Below are 17,998 nucleotides of genomic sequence, written 5' to 3' on the forward strand. Positions count from 1 at the left end.
AATTGTCAACTCCAACAAAACCTTACACTGACTGCGGTGTCAGATATAAATATCAGAATGAACATTTCTCTGCTGGTGTAGGTAAAGCAACCCGAGTTTCCCTGCTGCTGGAACGGATTAGCCCTCTAATGCTAGATCACTGGGAGTTAGCATAGCTAGCGTTCAGACATGATGAAGGCAAAGTTAGCTTTCAAAGCGTTCTTGCATCGTTGCCACATTGCAAACATTCTATTGTTTATTTGTCAGTTTTCAAAGACTGTCTGTTGAGCTGACATACAGCTATGCTGCATATAAACCCAGCTATCTATCAGGTTAGTTAGCTTACTTCATATTTCAGTGAGCTAACACTTCACACGACAACTCACCGAGAGTTCAGCTGAGTGGTTTTCAGATCAGAGATAGCTTCGTAGAGTGTGGCAGAAAAGGTAGGGAAATGTGGCCAGCCTAGTATCAGTAAGTATCCAGACGCATATTTGTAGTTTTAGTATCCCTGTCATTGGTATTTGGACGGAGCACGAGTTTCTCTGCGCTACGGCTGCTGCAGGATACTGACTTGCTAAGGTTAGCTAGCTAGCTGCTATGTGTTATGGCGAGTCCAGTACTGCAACAAGTTTGAAGAAGTGTGGCCACATGAGGGAGACAAAACCACAAAGCCTGCGCCAGGGAACTAGTCGGGCTTCGTCTTTACTTGATGCCCTGAGGCAAACTGAATACTTTGATGTACTAAGAAGTAATAGTAATAACTGTTACTTAACAGTGAGTGACTAAATCCTCATGTTTACATTGTTCCAATCACAATTTAAGACCCTGTATTTAAAATGGTTGTCTACAAAACAAAAAAGCATAATGGCCCTTTAAAAGATATCTACAGGGGTGTCAAACTCATTTCAGGGGCCACATACAGCCCAAGTTGTTCTGAAGTGGGCCGGACCAGTAAAAGCATAACATAATAACTTATAAATAACGAAAACTCTACATTTGTCATGTTGTTTTAGTGCAAAAAAGTACAAGTTTATTCTGAAAATGTTCACATTTAATGAACTATCTTTCTACAAAAACAGCTGTTGTATTTTTTGTCATGATGAGTCTCATAGTTGGCTGAATATTTTACTCTTTAACCTGCTGTGAACACACCAAACACACAGGTTTCCCATTCACCTGACACGCAGTGTAATGTTTACAACAGAAGAACAGATAGATTACAATATTGAAGAAGGTAAAGTTGATTATTTTGACCCTTCAGCTCCAGCGTGAGCAGTTTGCTTGCTAGACAGTGTTGTATGCAGGGGTGTAGTGCTAGTGTTAGTAGTTAGTGGATCATCTGATAGTGCTCTAAAAAGACTTTATGAATCTCAACCAGATTATGCAAATTATTGCATGGTAAGGTTTTAACCTAAATTTGTGGCTGCAGTGACAAACTGAGTTCACAAATGATTGACAAGTGATTTTGAGAGTATGCAGTGATTTCCACCACAGAGACATATCTGTATTTGATACATTGCTGCCGAGGGCCCAAAGATTTTGGCCATCCAGTATTTGTTTTTTGGCCTTGATGTTGATGATGTGCTATTATATGATAAAAGCCCAAATTCCTTGCTTGTTCACTCACTGGATAAAGCTCATTGCTTTCTGGATTTCCTCTCTTCATTTCAGACGTTCAGGATCCATATCCTGTGGAGAAAAACAATGTTGACTTCTTGTCGAATGCTTTCCTTTTAAATGTTCCTTGTGTGAAATGATTCAGAAATTGTTGAAAAATTTGCTTCCACAGTCTTACACCAAATTATGACTTCCCCTCATCTGTTTCTAACCTGTTGCAAATGATCAAACTAGTTGGAAATTGTTCCTCCAGGTTTCTTTTTTTAAGTACATCACAGCCTTTTCAGCGTTTTGTTTCCCCTGCCCCAACTATTATGGGACCGGTTGCTGGCATCAACTTTTAAATGAGCATATTTTTCATAAAACAATAATGTTTTTCAGTTTCAACATTAGACGTGTTGTCTTTTTCCCTATTCTCAATTAAATATAGACTATTTACGAACCATGAAATCCTGTTATTATCAACATTTTGGAACTTGGGTTTTTAGTTAAACCTATAAAGAAACAGATAGTTCTTGCATTTGCATATAAGAAAAACCTTTGTGCTGGGGCAGTTAATATTTCTGTCTAACTTCAGCCCAGCAAGTAATGTTTTGTTCTAAAAACATTCTGTTAATGTTACAGAGAATGTTCCTGTAATGTTTTCAGCGGGAAGTTTGCTTTGTGTTCAAAGAATGTTCTCTAGTAACATTCTCTTAAAACATTAAGAAAATGTTAAGTGACAACAGTGCTCGAATATTACGCCCTAATGTTCTTGAAACATTCTCAGTGGGAAGTTTTCTTTATGTTCACAATTTGTTATCAGATAACGTACTCTCAAAACAATCAATAATTGTGACCCAAAGAATTTTATCAAAACATCCTTTGATGTTAAAGATAAAACATTCCATCTTTGTTCTAATTAAATATCCCCGAAATATTCTTAAATAAAAGATTTTGTGATTTGAAGCGTTAGAAACAACCTGAAAACATTTTTTACATGTTGCTCGAGAATGTTGCTTCTTTGTTACTCAGTAACATTATGGGAACATTTTATACTCAATAATCTTTTTCCTAAATATTAATACCAAAACATCCTCTGAATGTTAAAGACAACTGTTCTTCTTCATTCTTCATTAACAGTTAAAAAAGGACACATTTTTAAACTGAAAGACATCCTTAAGATGTTCTTCGATTATTAAACTCTAAACCGTGTCTGTTACCGAAAGAATATTATCAAAACATAACCGAAAAAAAGAACATTATTTATATCGATAAACATCCTTAAGATGTTCTTTGAATATAACACTCAGAACCTTGTCTTGAAACATTATCAAAAACATATAGGGAATGTTAGCAGAGGTGTCAAGTAACGAAGTACAAATACTTTGTTACCTTACTTAAGTAGAAATTTTGGGTATCTATACTTTACTGGAGTCATTATTTTTCAGCCAACTTTTTACTTCTATTCCTTACATTTTCAAGCAATCATCTGTACTTTCTACTCCTTACATTTTAAAAATGGCCTCTTTATTCTTATTTCTTTTTGGCTTGTTTTCATTCATTTAATACGTTAATGTTCAGTAGTACACATATATGTTCTTTTATGTATCTGCATTGTACTAAAATGCATTTATTTTCAATGGGCATGAAAGTGGCTGAAACAGGTGCAACCCAAATATTTCAACATTAACATATTAGTATAGGATTATAGTCATTATGGCCTTCAGAAACATGTTTTTTTTGGAGGTGGGGTGGTGCACTAGGCCTCTGTGGCGCAGCTTATAAGCTTTTGTCCTTAATGACGTTTTTTCCCCTTACATTACTTTTACTTTTATGCTTTAAGTAGTTTTGAAACCAGTACTTTTACACTTTTACTTGAGTAAAAAGCTTGAGCTGATACTTCAACTTCTACAGAAGTCTTTTTAAACCCTAGTATCTATACTTCTACTTGAGTAATGAATGTGAATACTTTTGACACCTCTGAATGTAACCTGGAGGTAACCATAGACTGTAAATAAAAAGGGTGGTAACAGCAGGTGGCGGTGTAAGTCATGTAGATCATCATGTTTGACCGGTTTGTCAACAGAACCAACGAAGAAGAAACCGGCAGCATGACGTCACACAGTTTAGCAACCGGCGCGCTGCGCGGAAGAGCGGCGTGAGAGCGCGCTCGATTCTTGGGAAATACTTTCTGTGGTAAGGTCTTTATGCAGTCTATGGGTAAGGTACAAAGCTCGAGTTTGATCTGTGATGATAGCTAAATGGCCGCACGAAACATTACTACATTTGTCTGAGGTCACATTCACCCTCGTATCACTTTAAGAAAGGCTTTAGCTGTGAATGGGTCTTATATTGAGTATGTTGCGCACCTCTGTCAGCTAGCACCTGTGAAGCTAAAGAGCTACTCTCATCGTTGTTGTTCTATTGATGTTTGAAAACTAGAATTGAATATACAGTTTACATTCTGAGAACAGTGCTGTTACTTCTGCTGATTGATACTTTGTGAAACTTTGTGAAACTTTCACCTATTGTTTAAACTTCTGGATGTTTCCACAGAGTCACCATGGCCTCAGATGACATCGCTCAGTTGGCTGATGCTCTTTCAAAAACCCACGTTGGGGATCGAGAGTTGAGCTATAAAGGCCTGGGGCTGAAGCTGGACAACGAAGAATCAGGTAAGATATCTAACAGAGTATTAGAAAGGATTAATTCATCTCTGTTGTCTTTATATTGGCCTCTTTTAATCTGGTGGTGTCTGAGGGTTTGTCCCTGTTTCCTCTTCACACATGACAACCTGTTATCTGTTTTTCAGCAAAGGAGCTGGTCCATGAGATCGAGCGTTGCCAGGATTTGAGAGCTCTGTGCCTGGAGGGAAACACTGTGGGAGTAGAGGCTGCCCGAGCCATCGCCAAGGCCCTGGAGGGCAGAGACCAACTACAGGTACTCCAGAGTTTGAAGTGTGCTTTCATAGTGAACAAACATTGGCAACAATCACATTTTAGATCTGCCTATTAGTCTCAGACCAGTGAATGTACTTTACTATACACCATATAACTGTTGTATCATTGTTTTCTCATTAAAAAAACGCATGTATTAGTGTCAGAGCTGTTATTGTCAGAAATAACCAAACAAGATCTTTGCTTAAATACACGGTAACATCTACTGAATTGCACTCCACTGAGAATCAGACGAATCCCTTGGTTCTTACAGCTTAATGCTGCATGAAAAACTCTGGTTTTGTCCCCATCCTTGAAGTGCTACACTGATACCATCTGCCTGTACTTTCAGCAAAGAAAACAGTCTCTCAACTATTCTTTATGTCTTTCAGAGATGCTATTGGAGTGACATGTTCACTGGGAGGTTGCGCTCTGAAATCCCAACAGCCTTGGTAAGAATTTCAGAAATTTGTTTACTGTGATAAGGGATCATTATCATCATCATTAATTTTATTTATGAAAACACATTTCCTTGTGTATTTCAGTAATTTCAAGTACTCATATATGAGTTGCTGATTGTATTTATGTCTGATTCACATGTTCTCTGTCTTTGCTATGATCAGAGGTCCCTGGGTGGTGCAGTAATGTGTGCAGGGGCCAGGCTGACTGAGCTGGACCTGAGCGACAATGCCTTTGGGCCAGATGGCGTAAAGGCAATCGAGCAGCTGCTGAAGAGCCCATCCTGTCACACCTGAGGAGTTGAAGCTCAACAACTGTGGCATGGGGATTGGGGGAGGAAAGGTAATTCTTCAGCCCAGGTTCTAATTGATGCCTGCGTTATTGTGCAGACAGTGACAGTGATGTGTGATTCACTTAGATCCTGGCTGAAGCTCTGATTGAGTGCCACAGAGAGTCCTCAGCGCTCGGAGCTCCACTAAAACTGAGGGTGTTCATCGCAGGAAGGAACCGCCTGGAAAATGAAGGAGCAAGAGCCCTGGCCAAGGCCTTTCAGGTAGAAACACCTTGAATGTACTAACACATTTTTCAGTACATGGCTTATCACAGACACTCACTGCTCTGCTTGGCACTCGTTGACCGGTGTTTCAGGTTAAATAGTGACCCTGTTAACTGGCGACTTTTTCCCGAATGTGTCTCGCTGTTTTAGTTACAACAGCTATTGAAAACTCTCTATCTAATGCCTTTAGGTTTTAATTAATGAGGTGTTTTATGAGTATATTTTGTCATCTAATTAAAAAATAAACTAGGATGCATTCACTGTGACACTAAGGCTATGTTCACAGTGCAGGCAAAAGTGGCCCAAATCCAATTTTTGGGGGGTCAAGTGACCAGGTCAGATTTTTTAGAGGCAGTGTGAATACTCAGATCAGATTTAGACCACTTCCATATGTGGTCCTGAATCAGATACAGATCAGATTTTTTTTAATGCGACCTCAGTGTGAACGGCCAAGGTGGATCTGATGTGCATTTGATACTTTCACGTCACTTTATAGCGACACATGTCACAATTCTGCCCGGCGGTAGCCTTGCAAAAATGGAGGTAGCAATGATCGAGCAAGTCAATTGAGTGTCCTGCCGAAGGAGTCTTGGGGAGGGCAGCTGACAGATGTAATTGAAAGTTGCCCCTCACATCCGGAAGTTTTGAATAAACTCTGTCTCTGTGAAACTATTAACGTTACAGACCCACCACTCCTGACTCCATGTCCGCATCCACATAGACCTCTCAATCCTATTTGCGGCCACAGCTCCGCAAAAAGCCGAAACAAGCAATTTGGCTCTCTTTTTCTTTATACTGACCTCCTCCGCACCTGGTCGTTCATTCTCCGGCTCCCACTGCACAAAAACTTTGTACAAAGGTGAAAATGCTGACTTCATCCATGTTTACGTTTGTGAACAGCTGCAGGTGACGTCATTGTTACTGTTCCTTTGCGCATGCGGGCAGTTTGGAGCCGCAAACAGTTCACACTGGAATCGGATACAGGTCACATTATAGATGGTAATGTGATCAGGCAAACAAAAAATTGGATCTGAGCAAAAAATCGGAATTGAGCATTAAGCCTTGCAGTGTGAACATAGCCTTAGTGTTTCAACCAACAGCTGTTGTAACTGACAACCCCTGTTGCAGTCAGGTGAAAGTTGTCAGATAACTGGGTCACTCTTTGGACTGTAACACCAGCAGCGTAGAGCATCAAACACACTGCACTACAGATATTTAGTGCTGCGTCGACAGATGTTTCAGCATGTCGCTTGTGTTGAAGTCAAACAGTCACAGACATTGCAAGTTGTTTGCATCATTTTGCGTTAAATGAAGTCACACTTTGGACTTCTTCTGTCTCCTCTTTGCCACGATTACTTCCTCGACTCCTTGGTGGTTGTTGTTTATGCTGAGGGCCTGTTGCCAAGTGTGACATCATTGTTTTACAGGGTATACGGAAGTAAGTGGAAGGCATTGATAAGGGAATCGTTATGCATAAAAGCAAATTATGTCAGTGGCTTGAACTAGTTGGAGCCGGTTCTGGAAGCAGCTCTCTATTTCAACCCCCTAGATATCACTCTCCTCCTACTTTCATCAAAACAAAAACATTTGACAGAAAATGTTTCTCCATAAATAAGTTGGGCAACAAAAATGTTGATGCAACAGAAAATGTTATTTTAATTGTTAGTTGATTGAAAGCAACACATTTGAAAACTAATAACTATGTACATAAACAATATATAATAACTTTATTGAAACTTTTTCTTTAATCGTAAGGATTCAGAGTTTTTCCCATACCGCAAGCTTTGATTGCTCATCCTGGCTGATGGTTCAACAGGACAACACATTGAGGATGGGATCTTCACCTTAAGTTATCCACATTTCAAACAGCAGTCCCTTTAACCTCAAACTCCTCTCTTTTTCTTCCTTGTAAGCTGATGGGCAGCCTGGAGGAGGTTCACATGCCCCAGAACGGCATCAACTACGCAGGTGTAATGGCGTTAGCTTCAGCCATGCAACACAATCCAGAGCTCAGAGTCCTCAACTTCAACGACAACACCTTCACCAAGAAGGGCTCGCTGGCCATGGCACAGGTGAGGCCTGTTACAACATTCCCAACATGTAGAGCAGATATGTGGACACAATCCTTAAAAATAACTGTTCCTGATTTTGTCGTGTCGGCCATGCAGGCTCTAAGACACCTGAGGAACGTGCAGGTGATCAACTTTGGTGACTGTCTGGTCCGCTCAGAGGGAGCCATCGCTCTTGCTGCCGTCCTCAGAGAAGGATTGCCAATCCTTAGGGTCGGTTCAACATCACATCTCAGCCATTTTTCTCTGTTTGTGTGAGCACTGCTAACAGTTTTCTAACAGTAATGAACTGTTTCTCTACAGGAGCTGAATGTGTCATTTGGAGAGATCACAGAGGCAGCAGCTCTGGTGGTGGCTCGGGCTGTAATGGACAAACCTCATATGGAGAAAGTGGATCTGAATGGTACGCATGCTTTGTGTGTGACTGGCTTTACCATCACTGTAGTGTCAGCATCTACACAACGTTTCTCTTTGGAATTCAAATCCAAGAAATGTTATGAAAACACGTTGTTATTAAAGAGTGAGAGATGAGGAAACTAAATGATGGAATTGTTGTGTGTGTAACTAATAACAGGTAACTGTCTTGGAGAGGAGGGCTGTGAGGCTTTGAAAGACGCTATGGAGAACATGGACAAAGGAGACTTGCTGGCATCACTCAGGTAACGAGTGTGTCTGTGTGTGTGTGTGTGTGTGTGTGCAGCATTTAGTTATCCAGTCATCCTCTCCAGCTGTTTTTATTCCTGCACAGAAAAACAAAGAAAACCATTAGGGATGTAACGATATATCCCAAATCGGTAAAAAAAACCCGATACAAATAAGGGTGGATTAAAATCGATTCAACATAATTTGTATCTGGATATTATTTTTAAACAGTAGAAGGCGCTACCTGCATTATACTACATCACTAAGTCTCTTGTGCTGCTCTCTCGTCACTCGCTGAATGGAGGTGTTTTAAGTTTAAAGCATGTTTCAGAATCAGCTGACTGCACACAGCGGAGACGCTCAGCTGGGGGCTGCGGCTGAGTGACAGGTCTCCACGAGCGCTTTGTTTCTGACCCGGCTGCACTTCCGGCTGACACATGACCACGTTCACATGCTTATTTTTCTCAGTAAGAATGAATAGACAGAAAACTGCACACTGAGAGTCTATAATATGAATCTGTTCAGTTGTCCTGTTGCAGTAAATCCACATGTTGTAGTCTGAGTCATTTGATTATTCTGAGATTATTTATAAACTGCTCCTCACGTTGATATTCAGCGTGTTTAACATTTTGAACACCTCAATATGATCCGTAGCTGTTTAATACTGTCAGTTATATACACTCTAATGAGGAAAATTTGTTTTAGGGGGAAATAACGCATTTGGCATTATTTTTGACATGGAAAACTTTTATGTTTTTAAGTTATTAAACGATAATTGATCGTAAACATTTCCAAAGATCCATCAAGGAGAATACTTTAAATTTACATCCCTAATTTAAAGAGATTGACCTTATTTGTTTTAATATTTAATACTTTCATTTTGGAATCGTTCACTTTCCATTTCTTTATAATTGTTCTGAAATTTTTTGTATTTTTGTGAGGTCAATTTTAGTTTTTTTGCAAGGTGCTGAAAAAAAGTGTGCAGTGGTTTTATTTGAGTTAAAACACACCTTAAAATGAAAAATGATTACTTTGTTTACAAATAAATATAAGAGAAAAATATTTATTGCAACTGTCCATATCTGAGAATTGAAATAAAATAATAGTTATTTAAATTTTGAGTTAAACCCAGTTTTCTTGAAAGTCGTTAGAGTATCATGAGTGAATCGTATCTTGAACCAAAAATCGGGATTTGAATCGAATCGTGGGTTGAGTGTATCGTTACATCCCTACAAACCATTGATGAACATCTGTAACAAACAAGTGTGTTAACAAAAGTCCCCTAACAATTGTTCTATTTATGTCACCGTAGTGATGATGAGGGTGAGCCTGATGAGGAAGATGATGATGAGGACGAGGAGGATGATGATGCCAGTGTTGAAGAGGAGGAGGATGGTGAAATTGTAGAGGAAAATGATATTCCAAGAAAGGATGACAGTCCGGAAAAGAGCTCGACCCCAGTAAGTTTTATATTGATTTATTTACCTGACATCTGCTCCCAGATCTGCTCCAAGTTTAGCCTCTTCAGCTGCTCTTCTCAGTCCTTATTGTCAATAATCGAGTGACTCATTCTTTATCTTTATTATAAGTAGAAGAGTCTTTTTGTCCTGTTGGGATAACTGAGTATTTGTTGAACAGGAGGGATGAGAATCGCAGGGTAACTCAGGATACGATACACAGCCCAAAATTGAACAACAGTCATTCTGCGATTACTGATCAATTGCAAGACATCATGTTATTTTCTTATCTAGTGATGTGTTGAAGCAAATTTGAAGACAAGAGCTGCATTAGTCAGGGTTCCCATGCGTCCTGGAAAACCTGGAAAACAGTTGACCAGTTTTCCAGTACTGGAAAACACCTGGAAAATGGGAGAAAAAGTCAAATGTCCTGGAAAATCACATATAGTCCTGGAAAATGATTCCAACATGTCTGCGTGTGACCTGACTCGATTAACAAAACACATCCCCATTCATTGAAAGTTGAGTGCACACTGTGCTGGAAAAGACAGCGACACTGCGCAACTTTTTTCACATCTTTTCTCCTTCACTTCATAATCATGCATTCACAGAAAACGGGGGTATATTGTTTATGTTTTATGGTACATGAACCTTGTAGAGTGCTCTTTTGATTCAAAGAGTCTTATATTTAAGTTATAGTGTAACCAGTGGAGTTGGGCAGAGAGCTTGGGGGTCTGTGCCTCACAACTTTCCCTGCAGGCTGAGAGCTCAATTACCGTACTCTAGCTCAGTTGTTCTCAAAGTGGGGTTCTGGGACCCCTGGGGGTCCACGAACCATAGCGTGGGGGTCCGTGAAATAATTTGAATACATTTCTAATATATTATAAAATTGTACTGTGTCATTACAAAACAGCATACACCATTGTTATGATACCATTTGGTGGCTGAAGGGATATGTGAGTCTTGTTACTGTTAATTTTCTGAAAGCGTTTAAGATCAATTACTTGAAAAGTATAAATGCTGTCATGTTGAGTCCACAAGGAATGAAATGACCCTCTGTTTTAAAGAATACAAGTGGTATTTACTTGATTCAAATCGAAGTGTTATCTGTTTATCACTATGGTACAGGTCTGAAGTATTTACATTGATACGTTTTACAATACAAATAGTTCCAAGGGCAACTAAGAGTGCAATGGTAGTAAGCATGTGCTTTAGTGATGGGAAGTTGGGCTCTTTTCAGAGAGCCGGCTCTTTTAACTCGGCTCCCAAAGAAGAGCCGGCTCTTTTGACTCCCGAACGTCTCCTAATTTAGGATCTTTATAGCCGTATATTTTACCTTAACTTTGCAAAAACTAATGGTTTGTGTGTTGAAAACCCTTTTACGTACTGTCTTTTTATGAGAAGCCTTATAATTGACCAATTTTGTGCATTTATTCTGTTACAAAACCATTCTTACCCTAACCCTAGGGTTAGGATTAGAGTTAGGGTTGTGATTAGCGTTTAGGGTTAGGGTTAGGGTTGTGATTAGGGTTAGGATTAGGGTTAGGGTTAGGGTTAGGGTTGTGATTAGGGTAAGGGTTAGGGTTAGGATTAGGGTTAGGGTCAGGATTAGGGTTGGAATTAGGGTTAGGATTAGGGTTAGGGTTAGTGTTAGGGTTGTGACTAGGGTTAGGGTAAGGGTTTTGGTTAGGAGTAGGGTTAGGGTTATGATTAGGATTAGGGTTAGGGTTGTGTTTAGGGTTAGGATTAGGGTTAGGGATAGGGTTAGGTTTATGATTAGGGTTAGGGTTAGGGTTGTGATTAGGGTTAAGGTTATGATTAGGATCCTTAAGGTTTTGGTTAGGGTTAGGATTAGGGTTTGGGTTAGGGTTAGGGTTGTGATTAGGGTTAGGATTAGGGTTAGGGTTAGTGTTAGGGTTGTGACTAGGGTTAGGGTAAGGGTTTTGGTTAGGAGTAGGGTTAGGGTTATGATTAGGATTAGGGTTAGGGTTGTGTTTAGGGTTAGGATTAGGGTTAGGGATAGGATTAGGGTTAGGGTTGTGATTAGGGTTAGGATTAGGGTTAGGGTTGTGATTAGGGTTAAGGTTATGATTAGGATCCTTAAGGTTTTGGTTAGGGTTAGGATTAGGGTTTGGGTTAGGGTTAGGGTTATGATTAGGGTTAGGATTAGGGTTAGGGTTAGGGTTAGGGTTAGGGTTGTGATTAGGGTTAAGATTAGGGTTAGGGTTAGGGTTATAAGCAGAACTAAACTTAAGCAAACAGAACCAGAACCAAACTCAAACAAACCCAACCAGAACCGCACCACACCCGAACCAGAACCGAACCAAAACCATCCAGACCCAAACCAGAACCGTACCAGAATTGAACCAGAACTGAACCATAACCGAACCAAAACCAAACCAGAACCAAACCGTACCAGAACAGAACCGAACCAGAACAGAACCAGAACCGTACCAGAACCGAACCCGACCGTACCAGAACCAGAACAGAACTGAAACAGAACCGAACCAGAACCGAACTCAAGCAAACAGAACCAGAACCTAACTCGTGCAAACCCAACCAGAACCGAACTCAAGCAAACAGAACCAGAACCTAACTCGTGCAAACCCAACCAGAACCGAACTAGACCCGAATCAGAACCGAACCAGAACCGTACCAGAACTGAACCAGAACCGTACCAGAACCGTACCAGGACCAAACCAGAACCGAACTCAAGCAAACTACCAGAACCAAACTAGAATAAACAGAACCAGAAACCAGAACCAAACTGGAGTAAACAGAACCAGAAACCAGAACCAAACTGGAGTAAACAGAACCAGAACCAACTCAAGCAAACAGAACCAGAACCAACTCAAGCAAACAGAACCAGAGCCAGAACCAAACTCGAGTAAATAGAATCAGAACCAAACTCATGCAAACAGAACCAAACTGTAGCAAACATTATTAATGTCCTCAGGTTGGCATTGAGAAAAATCAGATGCCTCAGCTTGGATGGGCTGATCCGATTTCTCCTCTCAGTGAGTATTTTCCCGGTCTTCAAGAAGACTCTCTCTGAAGGAACAGATGTAGCCACAATACACAGCCTCCCCCCCATCACTTGAATCCTATATCCTCACATATGATTGGGCGCATGGCCGCCATGCTGACCAATCAAAAGTTCTGCTGTGAGCATGCTGGGGCTGAGCACTTTGAGAGCTAAGCAGCGAAAGGAACAAACTGGGAGCCGGCTCTCTCTTGATGCGAGCCGGCTCTTCTGATTCACTATAAAGCATCGGCTTTTTTGATCATGACACATCACTAATGTGTTTAATCTGTGTTACAATTATGAGGGGGCCTTGGACAATTTTCTCACCAGTAACGGGTCCCTGGCTCCAAAAAGTTTGAGAACCCCTGCTCTAGCTAGTAGGAGTCCAAATCCCGATAGTGAAAACAAACGGAACAAAAAGAGCGACTCAGCTCCACAGAAACTCCACGTTGTAGACATCGCTGATCATAATAGACATCGCCATGCAGGAAGACAGTTTACATATTTTTAAATCTCTGAGAGATCTTCAAATACAGAGTGCGTCTTTACACCGGTGTGATTTTTTCAGAGTTTGCTGTAACTCAAATAAAAAAACGTGACATTTGCTTTGTTTTATATCGACCACTTAGCAGGATGAATATCATGATTAAGCAGGTATATTTTGAGTTTGAGTTGAGTTGAGAAACATTTGCAGCCATTTTTGTCATTCAGTTCTATTTAGGTCATTAAAGCACTGATCCTCTGATCATTATTATTATTTAATTGTTTCAGTAAGGCAGCTTCCTGAGTCCTTTGCTGGTTCTTTTGTTTTTTTCTTAGCTCATTTTATATTTTTTGAGAAAAGAGAAGCTGAGATGTTGCCCATCATTGTTACCTGGTTGCACTAATAAAGTGAAGTGCTGTACATCTGTGGTTCCATTATTCTATTATCAAATTTTTAAGTATGTAAGAGATGATTTCATTGATAGCCATAGACTACATGTCTTTCAATGTAGACTTCCACTGAGAGGAACATATTAGACTATTTAGGAACTAAATTAGGAACTAAATTTAGACTGTCATACCAGCTTGATCATCAATGAAAATGACCTCTGGAAAAGAGTGGGAACCCTGATTAGTTTCAAATCAAAATATTGATATTTGGAGCAAGAGATTGCTAAATGTATCCCCTGATTCAGGATGTCAGTACAGTACATTTCTGTATTGATATTTGGTACATCCCCTTTTAAACAGCCCTACAGAAGTCCCTGATAAGAGTTATTAAAAAATGTGATTGCGACTCTTGTGTCCTCCCTCAGGCAGAGATTGTGTCTTTCCTCAGCTGCCCCTCTGCAGAGAAGCTCCTCCAGCTGGGAGAGATGAGAACAAACCTGAAACAAGAGGTAAACATTTCAAACAAGTGAATTTCTCCCACCAGGTCACACAGTCCGATGTGACCGTGTGTACACCTGATCCAGTAACCTGGACGTTTATGTTCATTCAGGGGTAAAACATCTTCATTCCTGAATCAGTTAATAAAACGTGTCCTTTCTAATCAGGTGGATCCATCAAACCCACAGAAGACGGCTGATGTCTTTCTGAAAGTTGCGTCTCTGTACAGCGAAGATCCAGAGATCATGTCAGCTGTCTATGAATCTATTGGTGATTATAGTGTTTCTATTACTACTGAGGACAAAAATAACTCTCTGTTGTATGAAGTGTTGGTCCTGAGGTGAAAGACACTATTGTTTATAGATTGAAATCTTATATGTGTCACTGTGTCTCACAGACGCTGTGTTGAAGAGGATTCTCTCAGGTTCAGACCTCCACTCGTACTGTTTCCTCTCCACGCTGCTGGTCATGATGGGACTCCTTAAGGTACAGTGCTGCTCTGAGAAAACGTACTCGGACAGAAACAACAGATAACAGACGGGGGCTGTTTGGTTTTTAAAGAAGGAAAGTCATACAAGTAGGAAGGCTTCATTACATAACTATAGTCACCATGGGTGTGCAGACCCACAGTCAACAGTGATAGACATCCATTTGCAACACATGTCATACTCACAGATAAACTTGTGACTTATTGAAGTTAGGCCAAACAGTCTACAGTCATACCATCATCTATCCTTAGTAAAAGAAAACTCCTGTTTCCCCCACTCTGAATGTTCACATCCCAGCTTTCTCTCTCTAATGTCTCACTCTGGAAAGAAGAAGCTGGTATGTCTTTAGTATAGAAACATGGGGAATCTGACAAATGATTAACTGATCAGCTGTTTAAAGTGAATCAACAACTGAAAAGACAACAAATAGAGTGAAAGAAATAGACATAGGGTCATATTTCAAGTATAAATAATATTCTTGATAGCTATTTAGGTACTGCTAGACAATGGCTAATGTCATTAAACCACTTATGAGCCAACGATATAAAAACAGCATAGTAACACTTAAAAGAAAGCAGGTATGTGTTGGACACCTCTAATATTACAGACAGTGTTTGCATCTTAAGGAAAATGACACAAAACTTATATGACAAATGTAAGCAAGTTGCCCAACGCATTTCTGAGGTCAGCTGAAGAGAAAGCAATACAGTATATGATGAACTGCCTGCTTGAGCTTGGGGCTTAAAGAAATGTAAACAGGTGGGTTTTCAATCACAGTCAGTTACATGCCGATAAAGACCTATACTATGAAGCAAGCTCAACATAACTCCATATCTTTTGGTTATCTGGCTTTACTAACCCTAAAAAAGGAGACCTCAGTCTCACAAAGCTGAGGATCAACATGATGAATCAACACAGTTACTCTGAGCGTGTTAACTTGAAGGGGGTGGAGTTACTCACATTAAAAAATCATAAACATGATCAAATCTGCCATCAGCAGATTGTCATATTTCACCAACTCAGCAAAGTATAATGATAGAAAAACCTCAATAAGAAAGATTACGAAGAACATACTCAAGATTAAAATAAACAAAACTGGATTTTTAGAATGAATAAATTATACAAGAAAAAAAACACAATCGCTTCCCCATCATTACTACAGATAGATCCGGCTTTAACAGCACCTGTTTAGTCTCTTCAACTTTTTTTTGATTCGTTCATATGTAATATTTCAGCTGCAGCCTGGACAATATCAGAAAAAGAGGTGTGGAGATACTAAATATGCATATGAAAACATTATCCAAAAGTGATGAGCATGCATCATTTTACATCTAATATGTTCTACAACTTCAAGGCTCAGGTGTGAGCTTATTTTAGTCCCTGTTTAAGGATGATATCAGGAGAGCACACTTAATAATGTTAATAAGTTCATTTTAGAGTTATTTGTCATATGTAAAATCGTACCGGTAGACAAAATGTCCTGCTGCTCCCTCTCGCTCCTCCCTTCTCATAATCGGCTCACAGAGCTTTATGATCAAGTGAATCAATTGGTCAGTGGGCAGAGGTTTTCAGAGGACGATCTCTTATCCTGAACATAACCTGCTCTGTAGCAGTTCAGATGTTCAGCATAGGTTACTAGCATTGGTTACCTTTGTGGTACAGACCCCAGGACAATCTCTGTTTGTTTATCAGCGTGCTGTAATGTGCTCTCTCCAAGGTGCTGAATTTAACATTCTATTATTTCTTACACCAAGAGTGGATACATTTTTTTCAGTCTGTGTTTTAATTGTAATCAATGATAGTCTTCTACATCAGATCATCTAGATTTCCTTCTTTCCTGTTCTGTGTTTCAGGGAGAGGGGACGATGAAAAAGGTCTCACTGGTCCCAGGTCAGCTGTTGTGTTTGGAGCACGCTGTCCAGCAGGAGTACTTCCAACATCACCATGCTGTGCTGCTTCACACCTTAACATCCAAGTAGGATCAACATTTATCCCCTTAGATTTACTTGCCAGTCCATGAGTCGTGGAGCTGTTAATCCTGCATACACACATTTATATGTAAAGTCTAACACTGTGAACATTTGTGTTGATCTGCAGGAACAGTGTCGCTCTGAAGTCATGCAGCAGCGCCACAGAGAAGCTGAGCTCCACTCTGGAAAAGAAGTGCAATGACCAAGACTGATTGAACTCTGGCGGCACGAACACTGGGACACAGACACACACTGTATCAACTTAAACCTCCTCAGCAACAAAACCAACAGGGACACGTCACACCTGAACTAAAGGGACTCTGACAACCACTTAACCTATCTCCACTCCTCATTTGTACATTTTATGAAGGAACGACAGAATCTCTTAATTTTGTATTTTTCTACTTATTCCTCTGACTTATATTTTTATAGAAAACTTAGATACAAATAACAAAAATATAGAAATACACATGAGTTGACCTTTTGAGTTAATGTGTGAAAAATGAAACTGATTGTGTTGAGTGGAGCTAACATTTGACTAACGGTCTGGCACTTTTACCCAACCTGCATTTAAGTACATTTTGTTTACATATTCAACAGAACAATGCAGGTGTTTCACACACTCACAGTACAATCTGGGTTTAGAGTTTGTTATTGTGCACCTACTGACATAGCTGCAGATTTGCTGTATTTTTTAGCCCTTATGAAACACACCGATACTTGTTGTCAAACTTAATCCAGTGCTGAGACAAAATTGGTAGGGCCAGGACAATTTTACTAACAGTCTATAATTGAAATAAATTAGACAAAAATAAAGAGCTGTCTTTATTTTTCCATTTAGGATGTTTCGCTCGTTTTTTTTGCATTTCTTATTTTGTACAAGTTCTGTCCTTAGAGAGGAAGAGAAACTTTTAGGACAATCAGCCTCGTAACAGTCACTGCTGCTCTTGACGTCCAGGCCAGTCCAATCAGAGCGCTATGTGCATCTGGCTGTGAGCAGGAAGGAGTCAGCTGCATGCAGGAGTCTGAGTACACACAGCATGCATGTGTGTATTGCCCCACACTGAGAACAGTACAATCAGTACACAGCTCAGGGGACTCACTTTTACCTGATGCAGCTTCTCTCTCTCTGATCCAGATTTAGTCTTATTCACGACTGTGTGATACCTCATGTCTGTGTTGGTGATGTGATGGAGCATATAAGGGAAATAATGAGAATTAAAAACAGTTCAATTATATTAGGATTACATTGGACTGTATGGACTGCATTTACACTGTTTAACTGTTGATTGTACTGAACGCTCTGTCAGAAATATAACAAACAAATGTTCTTTCTGTGTGCTGATTTGTTGTGTCCATTTACAGCCTTTTCCTTTGCAATTAGTCCACGGCTGTCACTTGAAGGTATAAAGTAAATACTTGACAGTCAGAGAGCAGATATGAA

The 17,998-nt window shown here is 39.9% G+C and overlaps 2 protein-coding genes across 2 annotated transcripts in view; one reads left to right on the top strand and one right to left on the bottom strand.

The window, feature by feature from the left end:
* The window catches only part of zc3h7bb (zinc finger CCCH-type containing 7Bb), a 17,013-nt gene extending 16,357 nt beyond the window's left edge, over window positions 1–656 (bottom strand). Inside the window, exon 1 of the mRNA XM_034707634.1 lies at window positions 366–656. The gene's annotated coding sequence lies outside the window, so the exon portion shown is untranslated. The remainder of the gene's footprint in view (window positions 1–365) is intronic.
* On the top strand, window positions 290–17,394 carry rangap1b (Ran GTPase activating protein 1b). Its single transcript, XM_034707639.1, is given in 17 exon segments — window positions 290–425; window positions 4,138–4,256; window positions 4,394–4,521; window positions 4,910–4,969; window positions 5,141–5,268; window positions 5,270–5,318; window positions 5,395–5,529; window positions 7,446–7,604; window positions 7,701–7,814; window positions 7,905–8,004; window positions 8,176–8,260; window positions 9,556–9,703; window positions 14,024–14,107; window positions 14,264–14,366; window positions 14,494–14,582; window positions 16,438–16,559; window positions 16,682–17,394. Coding segments are annotated over 16 exon segments (1,701 nt in total). The 5' UTR covers window positions 290–425; window positions 4,138–4,144; the 3' UTR covers window positions 16,767–17,394.
* Window positions 17,395–17,998: the final 604 nt, after the last annotated feature.

This window comes from Notolabrus celidotus, chromosome 18 (genome assembly GCF_009762535.1).
Source record: "Notolabrus celidotus isolate fNotCel1 chromosome 18, fNotCel1.pri, whole genome shotgun sequence".
Lineage (NCBI taxonomy): Eukaryota > Metazoa > Chordata > Actinopteri > Labriformes > Labridae > Notolabrus > Notolabrus celidotus.